Source organism: Dermacentor variabilis, chromosome 6 (genome assembly GCF_050947875.1).
Source record: "Dermacentor variabilis isolate Ectoservices chromosome 6, ASM5094787v1, whole genome shotgun sequence".
NCBI classification, from domain to species: domain Eukaryota; kingdom Metazoa; phylum Arthropoda; class Arachnida; order Ixodida; family Ixodidae; genus Dermacentor; species Dermacentor variabilis.
Genome location: NC_134573.1, coordinates 57,723,193 through 57,742,540, shown reverse-complemented (window position 1 = coordinate 57,742,540; position 19,348 = coordinate 57,723,193). Strand labels below are relative to the sequence as shown.

The window sequence follows — 19,348 nt, the reverse complement described above, 5'->3', positions numbered from 1 at the left end:
GCCTGTACGAACAAGTCAGCCGCAATAACCGGTGGGACCCTACTATCATGCTCGCCAACGTAGTCTTTTACCTCGGTGGCACACCTCGAGTTTGGTATCGGACGCACGAAGATGAGCTCACCAGTTGGGATTCGCTTAAGCAAAAGCTCCGAGACTTGTTCGGCAACCCCTACGGTCACCAACTTGCCGCGCAGAAGGCGCTTTCCGGTCGTGTGCAGACGTCAACGAAGCCCTACGTCACGTACATTCAGGACGTCTTGGTTCTGTGCCGCAAAGTTGACGCACACGACTGAGTCCGACAAGGTCCCCCACGTCCTCAAAGGCATTGCCAATGACGCCTTCAACTTGCTCGTATTTAACAGCGTGGCGACGATGGATGCAGTTATAAAAGAGTGCTGCCGCCTGGAACTCGCTAAAAGCCGACGTATCGACCAACAGTTTGCCCGTCTGCCCAACACCCCAGCGACACCTTCATGTGCCGACGCTCCTCGTCCCAGCAACACTGGCGCTGTTACCAGGATTGTCCGGCGTGAGATTGAGGCCGCCTATCCGGCTGCCTTTGACTGCAGCCCCTCCAATGCACCTGCAGTCACTGTTTCCCTGATCCAGGCAGTTGTCCACCAGGAGTTCACCAACATGGGTATTCACACCATCTGCTCGGCCCATCGCCCTGATACCCACCCGGCTTCTTCGATTCCGCCCCGTCCCGCACCTTCTTACCCGCCACGTTTCCGCAACCCCTCTGAATGGCGCACTGCAGACAAGCCGATTTGTTTTCACTGCCATCGAATTGGGCGCATTTCTCGGCACTGTCGCAGTCGCTGGAGTTCCCCGAACCAGTCTACATATACTGCCTACTCTCGCCCCCCAGGTGGCCTTTCTCGTCCCTATGCTGCCCGCTCCGATAATGCCGCCACCGATTCTCCTGCGCCGAACCGCCCCTATTCTCGTTCGCCTTCGCCCCAACGACGACAATCTCGCTCTCCCCAGCCCCGTCGCTCCTATTCGCCGACTGCCTTCGGACGCCGCTCCCAGCCGGAAAACTAGACGATGCAGCGCCTCGAGGTGACGCTGCATTGCTCCCGACGCCGCCTAATCCTCTCCTGACGTTGCCCACTCATCTGAACCTTCTTGACGTGCAAGTCGACGGTGTTCCTGTATCTGCTCTCATAGACACTGGGGCGCATTTGTCGGTAATGAGCGCTGACCTTCGTAACCGGCTGAGGAATATAATCACGCCCGCCACGACGCCTGTTGTCCGTGTCGCCGATGGCGGAACAGCCCCTGTAATTGGTATGTGTGCCGCCCGCGTCTCCTTCGCCGATCGCTCCACTACCGTGCTATTCACAGCCATCGCTCACTGTCCCCACGACATAATCCTCGGCTTAGACTTCCTCTCCGCACATTCTGCTCTCATCGATTGCTCCGCCAGTACTCTCCGCCTCGACCTGCCTGTTCTGGATCCCGCTGAACAACACCCTACTCGCCTCAGTTCCGTCGACTTCGTTCGCTTGCCACCTTCGGCACTGACTTATGTTGACTTCGTGTCATCCCCACCAGTCCCCGACGGTCACTACATCGCGGCTCCTATGCAAGACGTCCTCCTTACACACGGGATCGCAGTGCCTCACACAGTTTTATCTATTACGGCGAATTGCGTCTGCCTGCCAGTGGTGAATTTTGGCTTGACGACACAAGTGCTGCCACGCGGGTTGTCTCTGGCCCAACTCTGCTCATTCGAGGATCACTCTGTAGCATCGATTCCAGTAGACGACAATTCAGCCGATCCTCCTCTACCATCGCAGTCGGCAACTTGTACCATCGCCAACTTACAGAAAATGATTGCACCCGACATGCCGTCCGAGCACGCTCGTGCGCTCTACCGCGTTCTGATTTCCTACCAAGATATTTTTGACTTTAGCGATCGTCCTTTGGCCCAAACAACAGCTGTCAAACATCGCATTAATACCGGCGATGCCTCTCTTATTCATCGCCGCCCGTATCGAGTATCACCGGCTGAGCGTCAAGTTATTCACACCGAAGTTCGCAAAATGCTCGCCAAGAACAGTATTGAACCGTCATGTAGTCCATGGGCGTCACCTGTTGTGCTGGTAAAAAAGAAGGATGGCTTATGGCGCTTTTGCGTGGATTATCGGCACCTTAACAGGGTTACCAAAAAGGACGCGTATCCCCTACATCGGATTGATGACACCCTTGACTGCCTCCACGGTGCTCGCTATTTCTCCTCTATTGACCTTCGCTCCGGCTATTGGCAGATTGCCGTGGACGATCTCGACCGCGAGAAGACTGCCTTTGTAACACCCGACGGTCTTTATCAATTCGAAGTGATGCCGTTCGGTCTATGTAACGCTACTGCCACTTTTGAACGCATGATGAACTCCCTTATTCACGGTTTCAAATGGTCCACGTGCCTGTGCTACTTGGACGACGTTTTAGTACTCTCCCCAACATTCGCTACGCACCTCGAGCGCGTCTCAGCAGTCCTTGACGTTTTTATGCGAGCCGGTCTGCAACTCAACGCATCGAAGTGCTAATTCGGCCATCGCCAGATTACCGTCCTTGGACATCTCGTTGACGCGAACGGAGTGCAACCGGACCCAGGCAAGATCCATGCTGTTACGCACTTCCGTGTTCCAAAGTGTGTCAAGGATGTGCGCAGCTTCATCGGCCTCTGCTCGTACTTTCGCCCTTTCGTGAAAAAGTTCGCGGCCATAGCACGACCACTAACCGAGCTTTTGAAAAAAGACGCCCCTTTCCAGTGGGGCGATAACGAGGCCTCTGCATTCTCGCTTCTAATCGACCTTCTCACAACGCCTCCCGTTCTGGCCCATTTCGATCCTTCTGCGCCTACCGAAGTCCGTACTGATGCTAGAGGTCACGGAATTGGCGCAGTACTGGCACAACGCCAGCGTGGCCACGACCGTGTTATCGCTTACGCCAGCAGGCTCCTCTCGCCCGCGGAGCGCAACTATTCCATCACTGAGCGTGAGTGTCTGGCCCTAGTTTGGGCGGTTGCGAAGTTCCGCCCATACTTATATGGCTGACCCTTTTCCGTTGTCACAGACCATCACGCGCTTTGCTGGTTATGCTCATTGAAAGACCCTACAGGAAGACTTGGTCGCTGGGCCTTACGCCTCCAAGAATATTCATATACTGTCACCTACAAATCTGGCCGACTACACAAGGGCGCTGACTGCCTGTCTCGCTACCCGGTAGACGAGCCTGACGATGCCGACAGTATTACCGCCGACGGCATTTTCTCTGTGTCTGCCTTCGCTAACATCGCCGATGAGCAGTAACGAGACCTATCGCTGCTAGTACTCATCGAGCTCTACACCTACCGACGCATCCGTTCGCCGATATGTCCTCCAGGGTGGCATTCTGTGCCGAAGAAACTTCCTCCCAGATGGCCCTGATCTTCTTGTCGTGCCAAAACATCTACGACAGACTGTGCTCTTTGAGATGCATGACGCACCCACTGCAGGACATCTTGGGGTAACCCGCACGTACGACCGCGTCCGCCGCCGCTTCTATTGGCCTGGTCTCGCTCGCTCCGTCCGACGCTATGTTGCTGCCTGTGATCCCTGCCAGCGTCGGAAAACACCTCAGGTGCTACGTTCCGGTCATCTCCAGCCGATCACCGTCCCTGTGGAACCGTTCTTTCGTGTTGGATTAGACCTCCTCGGTCCTTTTCCCACGTCATCCTCTGGGAACAAATGGGCAGCCGTCGCAACTGATTACGCCACCCGATACGCTATAACGCGGGCTCTCCCTACCAGTTGCGCCACTGACGTCGCGGACTTTCTCTTGCGTGACATTATCTTAGTGCATGGCGCCCCGCGACAGCTGCTTACTGACCGTGGTCGTAACTTCCTCTCGAAAGTTATCGCCGACATTGTGCGTTCCTGCTCTATTCAACACAAGCTGACTACCTTATACCATCCTCAAACGAATGGCCTGACAGAGCGGTTAAACCGTACTCTTACCGACATGCTGTCCAAGTACCTTTCGAAGGACCACCATGACTGGGACGTTGCCCTTCCTTACGTCACATTTGCTTATAATTCTTCCCGGCACGACACCGCCGGATTTTCTCCATTTTATCTACTCTAGGTCGCGAACCGACCTTGCCCCTTGACACGGTACTTCCTCCTGCTGCGACCTCAACAAGCGAGTATGCGCGCGACGCCATCGCCCTCGCCGACCATGCACGCCAGCTTGCCCGTGCTCGACTGACGGACTCGCAAACTACGCAGCAGCGTCAGTACAACTCCCGCCACCGTGACGTCCAGTTTTCGCCTGGTGCACTCGTGCTCCTGTGGTCGCCCTCTCGTCACGTCGGACTTTCAGAAAAGCTCCTTTCGCGATACACAGGGCCCTACCACGTGCTGCGCCAGGTGACGCCTGCGACGTACGAAATTGCTCCTGTGAGCTCAACCTCGTCATCTACTCTGGCATCTAGTGATGTCGCGCACGTCAGTAGGCTCAACACCTACTACACTGCTTCAGAGTCCGGCCTTTAGTCGCTCCGGGACGGCGCTTTTGCCGCCGGGGGTAGTGCTACGGGATAGTATTTCCAATGACGAAGAGCCGAGCTGTAAGAAGACAACGACGACGATTTGAAGCTAGCGCGGGCTGTTGCCTCTTGGCCAACTGCGGCGTATTGCCTTGTAAATATACTTGTAAATAGCTTTTCGTCGGTCTCTTCCTACGTAACAATATTTTATAGGAAAACCTCAGATGGTGGAAATCTGTCGAAATACTGGGCTTATTTCATCGTTGTCTTCACAGCCGAAGCGGTGGTGCTACAGCTGTCTACTTCAGTATGCAAAGTGCGTCATTTTCCGTTCCCTTTCTGCGGCCTTCCCTTTAGGCCAGAACACAATAGTTCAAATAAACATCTCAGCTTTGCTATTTCAATAAATAGATACCGTAGGGGTGCCATTTTTGTAGGTACTTCAGGTGCTTCTACGTGAAGTTAAGGCAATTATGTTGTCCAGTCCGTTTCCCTCTTTTTGTGTCCGTATATGCAGGCCGACCATTTTTCTAAGATAAATCCTTACCAAGTAGGTAAACTTTCGTTCTGAGCAAATATGTTCTTTATGGCCGAAAGACGTCATATTTCCGAGAGCCCTTGCAGACTGCTCAACTTCTGAAAGTGCAGCGCGGTGTGTTGTTGCCTTCGCGGGGCTAGACGCTAGAACGTCTTCCGGCTTGCCACATCCTGAAGCTGTTTTGGTCATAAATTTTTTCCCGTATTGCGACAACTCTCAAAAGCAATATTTTTCTTTTGCGACCCCGTCGTACATTTTCTTCCAGTTTCTCTTTCAACGCTGCCACCGTCAGTTTCGTCAAGGATGTATGTTTGTATAGCGCGCCTCCAACGGCCTCTGTCGAGTGTTTATTGTTTGCGTTGCCGCCTAAGATACTATATTTAGTGGTTCGTTCTAGTGAAAGACACGACTGCTGTCGGCTGCATAACTATGACAAAAGAAAGCGTGGAAGTTTTACCGAGCGAGAAGCCACAAGCACACTGCATGTCCAGTAATCTTTCATACACACAGGCACACACAGGCACACACAGGCACACACAGGCACACACACACACACACACACACACACACACACACACACACACACACACACACACACACACACACACACACACACACACACACACACACACACACACACACAAATAATATTAAGCCTCAAACCCTTATACGCTATTTTCTGAATATTAGCCTTTAGCTACTGTTGTACCAAGCAGCTTTTTGTGGGAAGATAATATGTAGGCACGCCTAATGACTCATTGTCGAAGACCAAAACGGGCAATAATTTATTCTACAAAATGTTAAACCTAAATGGACTGTATCCTTTCCGTCTTTTCTTAGACCCTTTCATTTTCGAGAAGGAACGTAACGACGAACTTGTATATTCGTTTCGCCATTTCTCCCAGCGGCACCTTGGAACAGTAGCGGTGTCAATGCAAATTAGTGCGATCATAACGTGCTCCGTCTTTAATTCCTGCGATGTCGTATGGCTCAAGCTTAACGGGCTACCGCTAGGCTCTATTCGGCTGCATAACAGACTTGCACGTAACGAACCACATGTGTTAATTACTGTTAATATATGTTCTTGTAATGGTGTAATTTAGCGATTACATTTTCTTTTTTCTCGGCGACGCTCGCGGTAATTCAATTCGCAATTGTCCATTAAATTATGAAATTTAATTTGTTGCTTCATCGGAGAAAGAAGCTGTAAGAGGTGACGGAATTTGGGGAACATGTCTTTGGCAGCAACAACGATATCCGATGCCCGAGATCGCACGACGCAGCAGCTTCGTCGGATGCGCGTGTTCACACCGACAAAGGCGGGAGCCTAGCATTTGCTTCCTCGTGTCAACACTCGACCAGATGTTGGACGTGGAATTGAACCGGCGTCGGCATGTCTCAACAGCGACGGCCGCTCGGAGCGTTAAGGCCAGGACATTACATGCGGACGATTTTCACAGGTTTGAATTGGTCCTAACGATGGCGCCTCCTTAAACTCAGAGCAACACAATGAAGCGGTACGCTTCACACAAGACACACATGCTGAGTAACGACGATACTGTGCGCAAGATGTCCGTACTTCACAACACCACAGTACTCCCCAGCGCGCACACTTGGCTAGTTTTCGGGGTCGCTGCTGGTGAATTGACGACAAAAATGAGGGAAGATGACCAATGAAATTCTTGAAAAACAATTGATAGTAAAGATAGGCAGTGTGTGAAGGGCTGCATAGGACGCACTCAATGCGCCACGTCAGCTTGTTCTGTTTACAGTATCTGTGCCATGCTATTAAAAGGTTCGGAGGAAATTACCGTAGAAGTAATCGATTGCTTTTGAGTATTTCCTCAATTACTTCCGTGGGGAAGCGATTGGCGACTGTAATCAATCATATTTTAATGAAGTAATTGCAGTCGTAATCGGTTACTCTCTGAAGTAACGTTTAAAAATCTGCTGCAATGGTAACTTTCGGAAGCGAATATGAAGTTCGTCTTCAGCAGGGACGACTCCGTGGACTCCGCCGCTGGACTTGAGAAAAGCGTCCACTTTAAATTGCCAGCATAAACAGAAACAACTTGATGCCATCAGCTTCAATGCGTGTTTTTTTAAAAAGATTTTGTTTCCAGTGAGCACACAGCGACGAACTCGGCACCCGCGATAAAACTGGGGTTATGAACGAAAGGCGTATTTGTTAAAGCGAAGTTTTCTTTCCCTCTTCCTTCGACCTTTCCACTGCTGCTGATGTCTGGCAGATCGTGTCGAGAGTGGTTCAGAGCGTGTGTAAGTATACAACGAACGTGGCAAAAAGGAATGGAGACGGGAAAAACTCGTTGGGACCTTTGGACCGCGTCGAATGTAAACAATGATCTTGCAGCTCCCTGGTCGTCGCCACAGTTAGCCTCTCGACAGCTGTAATTATTCGTCAGACCCCGCAAAAGCATTGCAGGAAATGCAGCGTTCACCTTTCTTCTAACGTTCAAGTCCAGAGGGAAGCTAGAAAGAGTTATAGAGAGGCGGTGGGTAGGAGGCAGAGAATGGGTAAAACGACGCCGTCGCGAAAGAAGGGAATAACAGCCTCTCAACTGTTCGCTCGCAGATTCTATACAAAAACACGCGGGGGGTGGGGGCGACGAATAGGGGAAGGTGACGTGAGAAGGCAAGGAACCGCTATTGCAATAGACTCGACAGTAGTTGCGGGCAAATTTCATATATATAAGTTCAAGGTACGGTACTGTACGTTTCTGCTATTTTTGAAAGACAAACACCATGCAGATTTGTCAGGCGGACAACTTACGCATGGCGTACAACAGAACAGCCGTATTAAAGCGCACCGTATGGTCTGGGCAACATTAGGAAAGCGGTCACACGTCAAATCAGCACTTCTGTGTCTGCCGTAGTAGCATTGGGCTACGGCATTGCTCGACGTCGCGGCTTTGATACCGACCGTGGCAGCCGCATTTCGACGGGGGCGAAATAAAGAACGCTCATGCATTTAGATTTAGGGACATGTCAAGTAATATCACGGCATAAAAATTTATCCGAAATCAGCCACTACGACGTGCCTTATAACCCGATTGTGGTTTTCGCACGCACAGGCCCCATAATACAATTAAAGTTTGATACTTCTGCAACGATGCGATGTGCCACGTAAGGAAATGACAATGATGAACTCCCTTAGAGCTTATTAAGCATGGCGCGCAAAATAGCTCAAGCAACCACCTCTCCCTGTGTGTTCCATGTACTACTCAGGCAAACACCGTGGCGCACGTAAGGTAATGTTTAACTCACCACGCTCGTGTTGGACTAAATGTTGAATAAATTAAACATTCGCTGTCAACAACACCTCTAATTATCCTCAATCAAAGCACACTGCAAAAAAAGCTCCGCTTACATGGATTCTCAGAGTCCATGGGATCCGAATAATTTTTTGAGTTGGTGAACTAGTGCCAATAGACCAAATCAACTATTAGAAAGCAGCTATTAGGCGCCTATTCCTGCTGCAAGCGTCGGCGACCCTAGGTGTAACCGAGCGAACGAGCATAGCCAAGGATGAAAGAGCGAACGCGGAACGCAGTGGCGCATGAAACACGGCGATAGAGAACGCGAGAAGGAAGACGGAGGGGGAGGGTGCAGCACAGCCATGCGGCGGAAAGCGTAGGAAGAGTGTATGGTGAAAGCGCGAGAAGAAAAGCGCAGTGCCGCGCAAGACGGGCTCTGCAGCTACGATGGCTTGAAGACGGCGGCAGAGTAGCGCGCGTCATCTGTACACTGACGATACCACCGGTACCATATATGGAAACAAAGCGCTGCATATGCGGATGTCGGTCAGCGGCAGCCGCTGTGAATCGCGCCTACGCGTCACCGAGGTGCTGCTCCTTGCAGTCTCCGGACAAGCGAGGCAGTCCACACTTCGATCGGTTTGCAACGTGCCGCGCGAGATAGATTGTCCGTGCCAGCCAGTATATCGCGAAATGAAAACACGTACAGAGCTGCGCTCCAATTTCACATTAGGGAGTACCGTAATCGTCGGTGAATTTTTCTTTTTGCATGCACATTCAAGTTATTCTGCTGAAATGTTTTCTAGGATTGTCATGCTTAGAAACCAACGTTCTGGTGGAGGATCACCAAGGACGTATTATGAAAATAGTACGTGCCGATCAAGATAATGAAGATGCCTTCTTTTTGTTTCGTAACCAAAGCCATGCCTACCATGTGCCGGCCGCACCTAGTTCAAATAGGCTCTCCCGTGCTTCCCAATCTCGTGCGATCTTTAATACTGCAGGTAGTCGTTGCTGCAGAGAGTCTTTGTTTCCTTTCCAAGTCTGTCTAGTCGGCGAGGTGCCCTTGCACAGTCACTACTCGAGCCCTAAGGGCGGCGCATATTCCTTCAGCGCATCGTGGGCGCCAGGTTGGTAGTGGAATATTCGAGGCCCCTGTCATCCATTTGTTTTGTTCATGTGAAACGCCGTTCCGATCAAGTTATTTTGGAGTTCTTAATCTTGTAAAGCTTTATGCCCGGCTGCTAAGTAAACAATGTTTGGAAAATCATGCCTCAAAAATTTTGGGAGAACGAAAACTAGCCATACGTGTTCTCTTAGTTGCCTATATTGGAATATACGCTGTGCAGCACACCACATGGTACACGGAGACACCTGTGATTGTTGTCACCTGAGTGATACCTTGATACAGTTCAAGGCTAGACATAGAATAATAACACGTTGTATGTATGTTACGTGTCGACAATGTTCAGGCTTGACTCGATCGCCTCCTGTTTAGATCGCGGGCAAAGCAGAGACAGCACCTCTAGGCCCGTCGTGTTTTACATTGCGGCTATATCGAACATCAAAGCTTAGTGAAGATACTCTGAAAAGTTTCCCAATCGCAAAAAATTTTGGGGGCCTTTCAAGAAAATGCGCAAACTTACCACTCGTTGCCGACAGCACGTTCGTCGCGCATCCACCAGGGAGATCCAACATACCAGCATGATGCTGGTCAATACACGGAGTGGTGATTTCAAAATGGCGGCATCCTCAATAAAACGCTCCGTGCGAACCAAATAAAACACTGTCCGTGCTCGCCAAAGCACGTAGCGTGCAGATTGCTTCTGTCAGTGTGGCCGAAATGTTATCGAATATTTGATCCACGTTCGAAAACCAAGCAGGCGGTGGCACATTTCCTCATGCAACCTTGCAGTAATGCTTCATGAATATATTCAGGCTCATTCCACTTCTGAGATAGAACAAATGGGCGTGAGAATTGAACGTACAATCAGTGGCTATCTCTCCCTTACTTTCCGAAGATGTCGTTTGTAGAAAATTAGTGCGAGATTATCACGAATACCCCATCGAACATTTGCACGAGACTAACAGCACATTTTGCCACATATCAAGGAAGCACCAGAGCTGTGCGAAGAAAACGCCCTACACTAAAGGTGTTGCCCTCACACCGCACAGATATGAACTGTTTATCATCCTCATCATAATCATAAGTTCATAACAAAATCACAGCCGCAGTCACTTCTCATTCGCAGATGATGGTCTTTTCGTTCTCGAAATATAGCATTTTGTTTTCCTATATTTAAAGAGCATTTATTGCTCGACAGCACATGTTTGAGCCCTTTTGTACATTGCTAAAAGGTTAAAATAGCACGAAAACATAGGACTGGACGAAGAGAATGGTGGGCTCTTGTGTGCCGTTCTGTTCTATGTAAACCTTTCATTCTTGTGTGCCTTTGTTTCAAAAAAGCAGTCCTTCATGCGGAAAGCACACGTCAAAGGACGCAGTCTTTCATTTTCGCAACATCCGAGATCTCAGGACATTTGCTCATCGTTACACACATGACAATTATTTTACTATGTGTTTTGAAAGCCCAGAATTGTTGGGCTCCATATTGCGCTTTGATGTAAACGTATTCCTCTATTAAGCCAGAAGAAGTAGGGCTCAACAAATTTCACTTGCCATTGCGTTTCTATTTGAACACCAAATACAACATTAGAAAACAAAATGTTGTACAAATTTACCGAAAAATACGAGTATTCGACGCATTTCATCAACGAACTTACATTATGTGATTGAAGAACGAAACAAAGGGAGTTATTCCGATACCACCGGCGATGCAAATAGTGATGGCGCTGCGTCCTATCCGTTCGGACCTGCTACAGAAAGGGCCGTCCACGTACAATCTGCAACATACAATAAACACAATATATGGGAATATTTCTTGAGGATACCATCTTAAGACACTGCGGCTGAACAATCTTCTTAAAGTTATGTATTTTCAAGACGCCATTTAATGTTCACAGCGCCTCTCATTTTATCCATAAGACGACTTGAAGGCGGAAGCCCAAGTGCCGATGCGTTGAAGACAGACAATGACGTACACACCCCCCATCATTCGCTTAGTCATCGCCCTTAATTCGCGTAGTCATCTCTAAATTCCAAAGGTCATGGGTTCAACTCCCACACTAGTTCGTGGGTTCAAGTGCCTTAATTAACGCTATCTTAATCAATTGTGCCTGATTAACGTCGCCTTCATTAACACCAAAGGTCGTGGGTTCGAGTGCCTTAAATTCGCCTTAGTTACCACCAAAGGTGGCGGGTGCGACTGCCACCAAGGGTTGTGGGTTAGAGTGTCCTAATTAACACTATCAATCAACTGTGCCTGAATAATGTCACCTTCATTAACATCAAAGGTTGTGGGTTCGAGTGTCCTAATTAACACTATCGATCAACTGTGCCTGAATAATGTCGCCTTAACACCAAAGGCCGTTGGTTCGGCTGTCACCAAAATTTGTGAGTTCGAGTGCCTTAATTAGATCCGCCGTAATTACCACCAAAGGTGGCGGGTTCGACTTCTTCCTATGTTCGTGGATCAACTCCCACCAAAGGTTGTGGGTTAGTATGTTAAGTGAGCATCACCATTATTAGCAGAATATTCGATGTCTACTGCAGGATGAAGGCCCTTCCCTGCGATCTCCAATTGTATCTGTCATGCGCCAACTGATTCCAATTAGCGCCTGCGAATTTCATAATTTCATCCCCCACCTAGTCTTCAGCCGTCCTTTACTGTGATTCCATTCTCTTGTAACCAATTCTGTAACTCTAACAGTCCACCGGTTATCTAACCTATGCATTACATGATCTGTCCAGAAACATTTTTCTCTTAATGTCAATTAGAATACCAGCTATAGCCGTTTGGTCTCAGATCCAAACCGCTCTATTCTTCTCTCTGAACTTTCTGCCTTACATTCTTCGTTCCGTCGCTCTTTTGAGCGGTCCTTAACTTGTTCTCGAGCTTCTTTGTTAACCTCCAAGTTTCTGCCCCATATGCTAAACCAGGAAGGATGCATTGATTGTGCATACTTCTCTTCAATGATAATCCTAATATCCCTGTCAGGATCTGGCAATGTCTGCGGTATGCACTCCAACCCATTTTTCTTCTTCTGCAAATTTCCTTCTCGTGACCAGGGTACCCTGTGAGTAACGAACCTAAGTAAACTTCCTCCTTCACAGACTCTTGAGGCTGAGAGGCGATCTTCAAATCTTGTTCTATTGCTACGATATTGAGCATTATCTTTGTCTTCTGCACATCTTCTGCCTCAACGAGCGCTGGGAAAAGGGTAAAGCACCGCAGGACTGGAAACATGCCCCGTTAACCATGACTCGTAAACCCAACAAGCCCACCAGCTTTGAGAATCTGCGACCTATACCCCTTACCTCATGTGCTGGAAAATTCTATGAGCACATGCTGCACAATCGCTTGATCGATCTTGAAGACAACAAACACAACTAACACAATGTTCGAATTTAGAGCTGAACTGTCCATGCAAGGCTTGTTACGGCAGATCAAAGGAGAAGTGATAGACAAACTAGACAAGCACAGGAGTGGCATCTTCGGACTAGACATGTGAAAGGGGCTTTCAACAACGTGTCAGACGAAGTTATGCTGCAACACTTCAACATCTATTACTGCGGAGAAAATATATATGATTACATCAGAGCTTTTCTGAAAGAAAGGGCAGCCACAGTGGGAATAGGCAACTTACGATCCGAGAAATTCGATATACCGTGAAAGGGAACGCCACAAGGCTCCATCATTTCGCTTTGTTATTAAAGCTCACTACATAAACAATTGAAAGAAATAGAAGGGATTTGTCACGCAATATATGCTGGCGACCTCCCCATCTTGCCTACGGGAGGGTCGATAAACAGCAAGTGGACATGTGGACTGACGTGCGCGCCAGAAAAGTCGGAGATCTTGGTGCTAAGAAAGCGCGCAAGAGGCCTACATCCGCAGCAGATACCAGACCCAGAGGTAAAGGTAGGATGCATCATGATTCCGCAGGTTACCACGCTTCGCATAGTCGGACTAATGATTAAATAGGACGGGGCCGGGAGAGCAGAGTTGGAAAAAATTGACAGAACAGTGCAAAACGTAACCCACTTGATCAAAAATGTGACGAGCGAAAGTCACAAATTTAAGGAGGAAGACCACGAGAATGATACAAGCGCTGATCACGAGCATCATCACGTACGGGACCTCACAAGCTGACATGAAGAAGTCAACGAGAAAAAATCCACGCCATCAGAAAATCCTACAAAATTGCCATTGGCTTGTCGCCCTTCACGTCCGCAGCGAAACTACCCAAAATGAAAGTGCACAACACACGAGGAAAGCTCGCGGAAGCGCACAACGTCAACCAGCTGGAGAGACTAAAGCTGACAAAGACGGGAAGCGACCTGCTCGAAGATCTGGGCTACCGAGTAGACGATAAAAAGCATCTACCTCAGCGCATCCTACACGAGATTACAGAAAAGTTACACGTAGCACCATGCCCGGAAACATGCATGCCGAGTATGACGAGGAACGGAGACAGGCGACAATACAAACGCTCAAGCAAAAACTCGAACGCACCAGCAACAAAGAAGAAAACGTGAGATTCACGGACGCAGGTACAAAAGAAAATGTTGATTTGCAATCCGCGTGGTTGATGAGAAGCACAGCGGAAGAGCTGGGCACACTCCTGGCCATTGCAACATGCCGGAAGACCCGGGGTATCGTGATGACAGACTTGCAAGAAGCGTGCAGAAGATATATGAACGGAAGGATCGGAAAGGCAGCACTTCAGGTTTTGAATAACACCGAGATAGAAGAAGCGAATATCCTTTGGACGCCGGGACACGAATCCCTCGCGGGGAACCAGGTGGCGCATGCCGTGGAGCAAGATGATGCACGCCGAGCCATCTCCGACACGCAGAGAACACGGACCAACGGCTGCCACGAAAAGGCTCAACGCACACCCAAGTACTCGGAGATCTTGGTGCCCTACAGGAAGCAGAGGAGTCGCTACCTGAACGCACATAGGAGGATGAGTACGGAACAAGCGGTGACTTGAGCGGACTCCAGGCGGGAACCTACCATGGAACACTGCTGCACGGCATGTATCCGGGGGCCTACGGGCGGGCCTGCAAGTTCTGCCCGCCGGACACGCCCAACACCTTGCGCCACATGGCACTACGCTGCAGGAATAACCCAAACGTACCGTCGTCATCACCACCAAGCAATAAGGCGCCGAATGAAGCGGAACCAGAGGAAGGAAAGGAAGACCAGAAGAAGGCTTAGCTGGTCACCCAAGACCCTGAATACCGGCTACCGTTGGTGAACAGGGCTCAGGCGGCGGCAGCGAGCCATAGCTACCTGGACTGAGAAGGCCATCTTCCTTTGGGCTAAGGTCAAACAAGCCTGGTTAAATAATAAAGTTTATTTTCGCTCTCCTTCGCTTTGAATATTAATATTCAACCCCAATCTTACACTTTCTTTGTTAATCTCCTCAATCTTTTGTTGCAGTTCGTCCCCAGTGTTGCTGAACAGGAAAATGTTATCTGCAAACCGAAGATTGCTGAGATATTCGCCACTGATCCTCACTCTTGAGTCTTTCCAGTTCAACAACTTGAATATTTCTTCTAAGCACGCAGTGAATAGCACTGGAGATATTACAAATCCTTGCCGGAACTCTTTCTTCATAGCTGTCATTCTACTTTTTTTGGGGACGATGAAGTTAGCTGTGGAATCCTTGGATATATTTTCCAAGATATTCCCGTATACATCCTGTATACTCCTTGATCACGTAATGCTTCTATGCCTTAGTTAACGCTGTCTTAATCAACACAACCCTCATTAACATCAAAGGTCATGGGTTCGAATCGCACAAATGGTCGTGGGTTCGACTCCCACCAAAGTTTGAGGGTTCGTAGCCTTTTTGTACCTTTCGTGTCATCGACGAGTTTTCGCTCAAGGCTGACGAACTGATACTATATATAAGGCTTTCACATTAAAAAATCCTGCGGCAAAAGTATTTATCGATAGAGTAACCATAGTTCTGCAGGAGGACAGATTTACCCATCTTCTCCCCTGCCCAAGTTTATTTCGTTATACACCCAACGGCCAGCTGAAGCTAGAAAAGAAGGTAAGGGCCAACGCCACATCAAGGCCATTGCAAAAAATAAATATTCAAAAATAAATAAAATTATTCACGCGAGAGAGAACCTTTCAATTCCGCACTTCTTGTATTGCTTCTTTTTTCTTTTTTTTCTAAGAGAAGTTGTCAATGTTATCTGAAAGAGCCAAAGCATGCTGTGAAAAGCAGTCGCATCCACTCTCTGCAGAATAAGCGGCCGCGCAAAGTGTAGGATAATTAATACTCTGATCAAGACGAATGTTTGTTGGGATAAGGGGGGCGTCATTTCTAGTAGACAAATATTGTCTTCAACCTATTACATTTTAGTGCAGCCAAAAAACGTTAGCAAAACGTGCTAATTGCAGGTTGTTCTTGTTGGCTCTTGTATTGCTCGGTTCTTGCTCGTTGCTAGTTGTGTTAAAAGAGTTCTTTAGTTCCTTTCTTGTAGACTTCGCCGCAAATAGCAGAGTTATGTCGTTTCTTTTTCTGGCGGTACGCGCCTTGCGTTGATTATACAACCTTGGGCTTTTGCGTTTTCTGCTTTAGCGACGTTAAGAAACAAAGATACATTTATTTCTAGGGTAAGGTGACGTTTGCGCTACAGTGGCGAACTATACAGTCATTTAGAAGAACATATTTCGTAATATGCAGAACATTGTCATATTTGATGTTTTACTGCATTCCTGCGCCTATATTCCTGGCTTCACTGCAGAGCAATGAACCGAACAGTCTGCCAAAAAAAATATTGCTTCAGAGCGACCTGCATAGCGCTGACAAAACGGAATATTTCCCATGCAGCTTTGGAAGAATGAAAATTTGGTATGTGGAGGAGCTGTTAAGAAATTCCAGGAATATTGCCTTTGTGGAATAGAAAAGCAAGGATTTACAATATTCATTATATTAAGTCAAAATTTAAACTGTTCACAAGTACAGAACATTATTGTAGCTATGACAATGGTTCTCTCGTGACTTTCCACAAAAGTACTTATACAGGACATCCTAACCGTGAAATGTTCGCAAATGCAAGAGCCTATATGGGTTGTCCAAGCTAACTTTAGCCAAACTGTTCGGCAAAGGAAAGAAATGATTGAAAAAAGAACACGGTGCAAGAACAATCATAAGATCCAAAGTGTATGGTCGTCAATGGTCTGTCAACCGAGCAACTTAGGTCTTATAACTCTATATCACACAGTTTCTTTCAAATATTTTTAGGTGAACAGTTCGGCTAACGTTAGCTGGGACACATGGTATATGAATGCCACATAACGTAATGAAACGTTAGAAAAATTTGTTTTCGGCAGCAATGTTCTCAGAGACGAATCACTCGGTTGAATACAATTGACCGCGCTGTCTTCTGTACGAATAATTATTTGCGATCGTACATCGTTTTGCGGTGGGAAAGACACCAAGACATGCAAGAGAATGACTGCACAGGAAAAAAAGACACTGCAACTAATTTTAATCAGAGAGGACAGGTACGCTGTTTAAGGTGCCAGCATGCGCAATCCAATTTGAGCGCCGAAAACAAACAAGATAGCTATCGAATTTGATTGTCAAAATGGAGGCTTGCTTTGAAAGACATGAAGACTTGATGTTCATTGCTGTGCAGGCTGACTCATTTCTTAAGAGAGCGCATCTGTCTTCTCTGAATTAAGCTTGATGGTAGTAAATTTTTTTCCCCGTCCAGTCATTTCATTGCATGTTTTCGCATCTGTTCTGTCGCAACAAGTGTGAACACAGAAGCCCAACAGTAATTAGCCATGCATCTCCTCCGGTTTCATAATCAATTGCTTGTGCGGTCTTAGTGAAAGATGCAGTATGCAAGAAAAAACATTTATGTGGGCATTCTGAGCTCAGGCCGATGGTGCCTCCTACGCTGAATGCCGAAATATTAATCTTACTTGGGATAGGCTGGCTTGTCACTTTTCTTGGAAGCTTTCGGAGCGACGAGCTTCGTTCGCAGCACACCTGGAATGCAATACAGGGAAAGAGTGATGCGTGCGAATAAAACCAAGGAGGCTTGCGAAGCATTGGCAACAAAACCCAAGGCAATTTGAACAACCTGTGTTCCCGGACCATGGCACGAAAGCTTGGGCATATATAGAATGTCACAGCTAACATGCACCAATCGTTTTGAAAGCGATGCCTTCCACAGTAGGTAGTCTTAGTGTATTTGTTAGTGATAACATAAGGATGCCTGCAAAATTTATTGCGTTCTTTAAAAACGTACTTTCTGAGGCTCTATAATTTTGCTAGGAATAAGCAAGGCTTAAAGTTACCGTCACAAGTGAATAGGGCGGCATTAAAGCAAACTTGAAAACATCATCACTACTTTTGTGGGGTCGTAATATATAACTTAGTTCTTTTACGCCGCTTCTAGGCAAAGTCCAGAAAATTGCTCAAAAATAGCAAGCAAGTAGACAGTGTTTCACTCGCTAACTAAAGCTGTGCAATACATTTTATTGCCGATAAAAATCGCCGCTGATAACGCCACGCTGATAAAAACCACGCCGACAAAAAATAAAAGATTACTCGGCCAGTACGCAAAGTTTTAGCTTTGCATGCCACGTGATGCCTTGCCCTAGACCGTGATAGAGCAGGCTCTCTATACAGGCATGGCTTCTACGCGCAACTGTGGTAGATATGGCGAAACGTATTTCCCTTCACACACCGTCACCGCGTACAGTGGTAGACCAGAGTCCAGTTATCGATGCAGTCAAGAATGACGCTTTAAGGGCGTTCCGCATCCCCAAAGGTAATGCTGTTACGCTTTCTGCTGGGCGGAAATCAAAACGCTTTCCCGGTACGGCGGCGCCATTTCCATCGCGGGGAGATGGAACCTCCTCTCTGGACTGCTGCGCTAGGGATACACAGGCACACGCGGCAGCCTTTGCAGGGCTGCCGCTTTCGCGCAATTACAGCATCGCAGAGGGCGTTTTGGCGACACCCAGGAAGCTTTCGTTGGAAAGGTGTACATGTATAGGCCGAGCAGCGTCAAATCAACTAGCTAATCTTAATTATTACAACAAAATAAGTGTTTTTCGTTCAGCGTAGGCTGGCACTCAACGATGACCGATTTTACCGTTTACATTTTGTTGTCACGACGGAAAGCAATTAACAAACGGATCGCACAGTGGGCCTGAAGTATCACCCAATGTAAAGCACTCTAATAACCAGATTATTGCTTGACTTGGCGGAACGCTAAACTTGGCGTTAAGCCTGAAGCGTTAAGCCTGAAGGCCAAGTTCCTGAACGGCAAGCGTTGCATACTGATGGCTTATCTTATTAATCATCAACCGTAGCGCAGACAATCAGTTTGCCGCATCTATTCTCATTAGAATTGCTTTATTTGCTTGAAATGAAAGAACCGCCATCGAAACGAAAGTAACACCAAGCGAAACTACAAACCAATACAACCTTCTCTGAAAACTCTGAATTCTCTGAATTTACTCTGCTCCGGAAATCAAAGCCAGGAGTGAAGCATTTCAATGACAGTCGCTCTACCATCTTAGTAGATGCTGCGAGAAGCTGAATTATTCAACAACACTAAGAACATGGTTACACTAGTATTTTCTGCGTAAAGTGAACTTACACTTGCGCACTGGAACTAGACGGAATTTACCAACGCTTGTCGCCACAACTTGGATCCGAAACTACGGCTCCGCTTTCCGTGATGACTACCTAAGCTGAGGAGACGCTTCTGTGGCGTTTGTGGTTTGGCATGGCTCTTACGAATGCGTACTCATTTCGGAACGAAATGGCCAACAGCGCTGCATGCAATAACTGTAGCTACGAGGAAACAATCGCCCACCTTCTCTT

General features: G+C 47.8%; 1 protein-coding gene across 1 annotated transcript in view; it reads right to left on the bottom strand.

Annotated features, from left to right (window-relative positions):
- LOC142584799 (NADPH oxidase 4-like) overlaps positions 1-19,348 on the bottom strand; it is a 236,538-nt gene that overhangs the window by 16,807 nt on the left and 200,383 nt on the right. Inside the window, exons 13-14 of the mRNA XM_075695072.1 lie at positions 17,431-17,497; positions 11,135-11,254 (exon numbers count right to left, since the gene is read on the bottom strand). Of these exons, the coding sequence (XP_075551187.1) occupies positions 11,135-11,254; positions 17,431-17,497 (187 nt within the window). The remainder of the gene's footprint in view (positions 1-11,134; positions 11,255-17,430; positions 17,498-19,348) is intronic.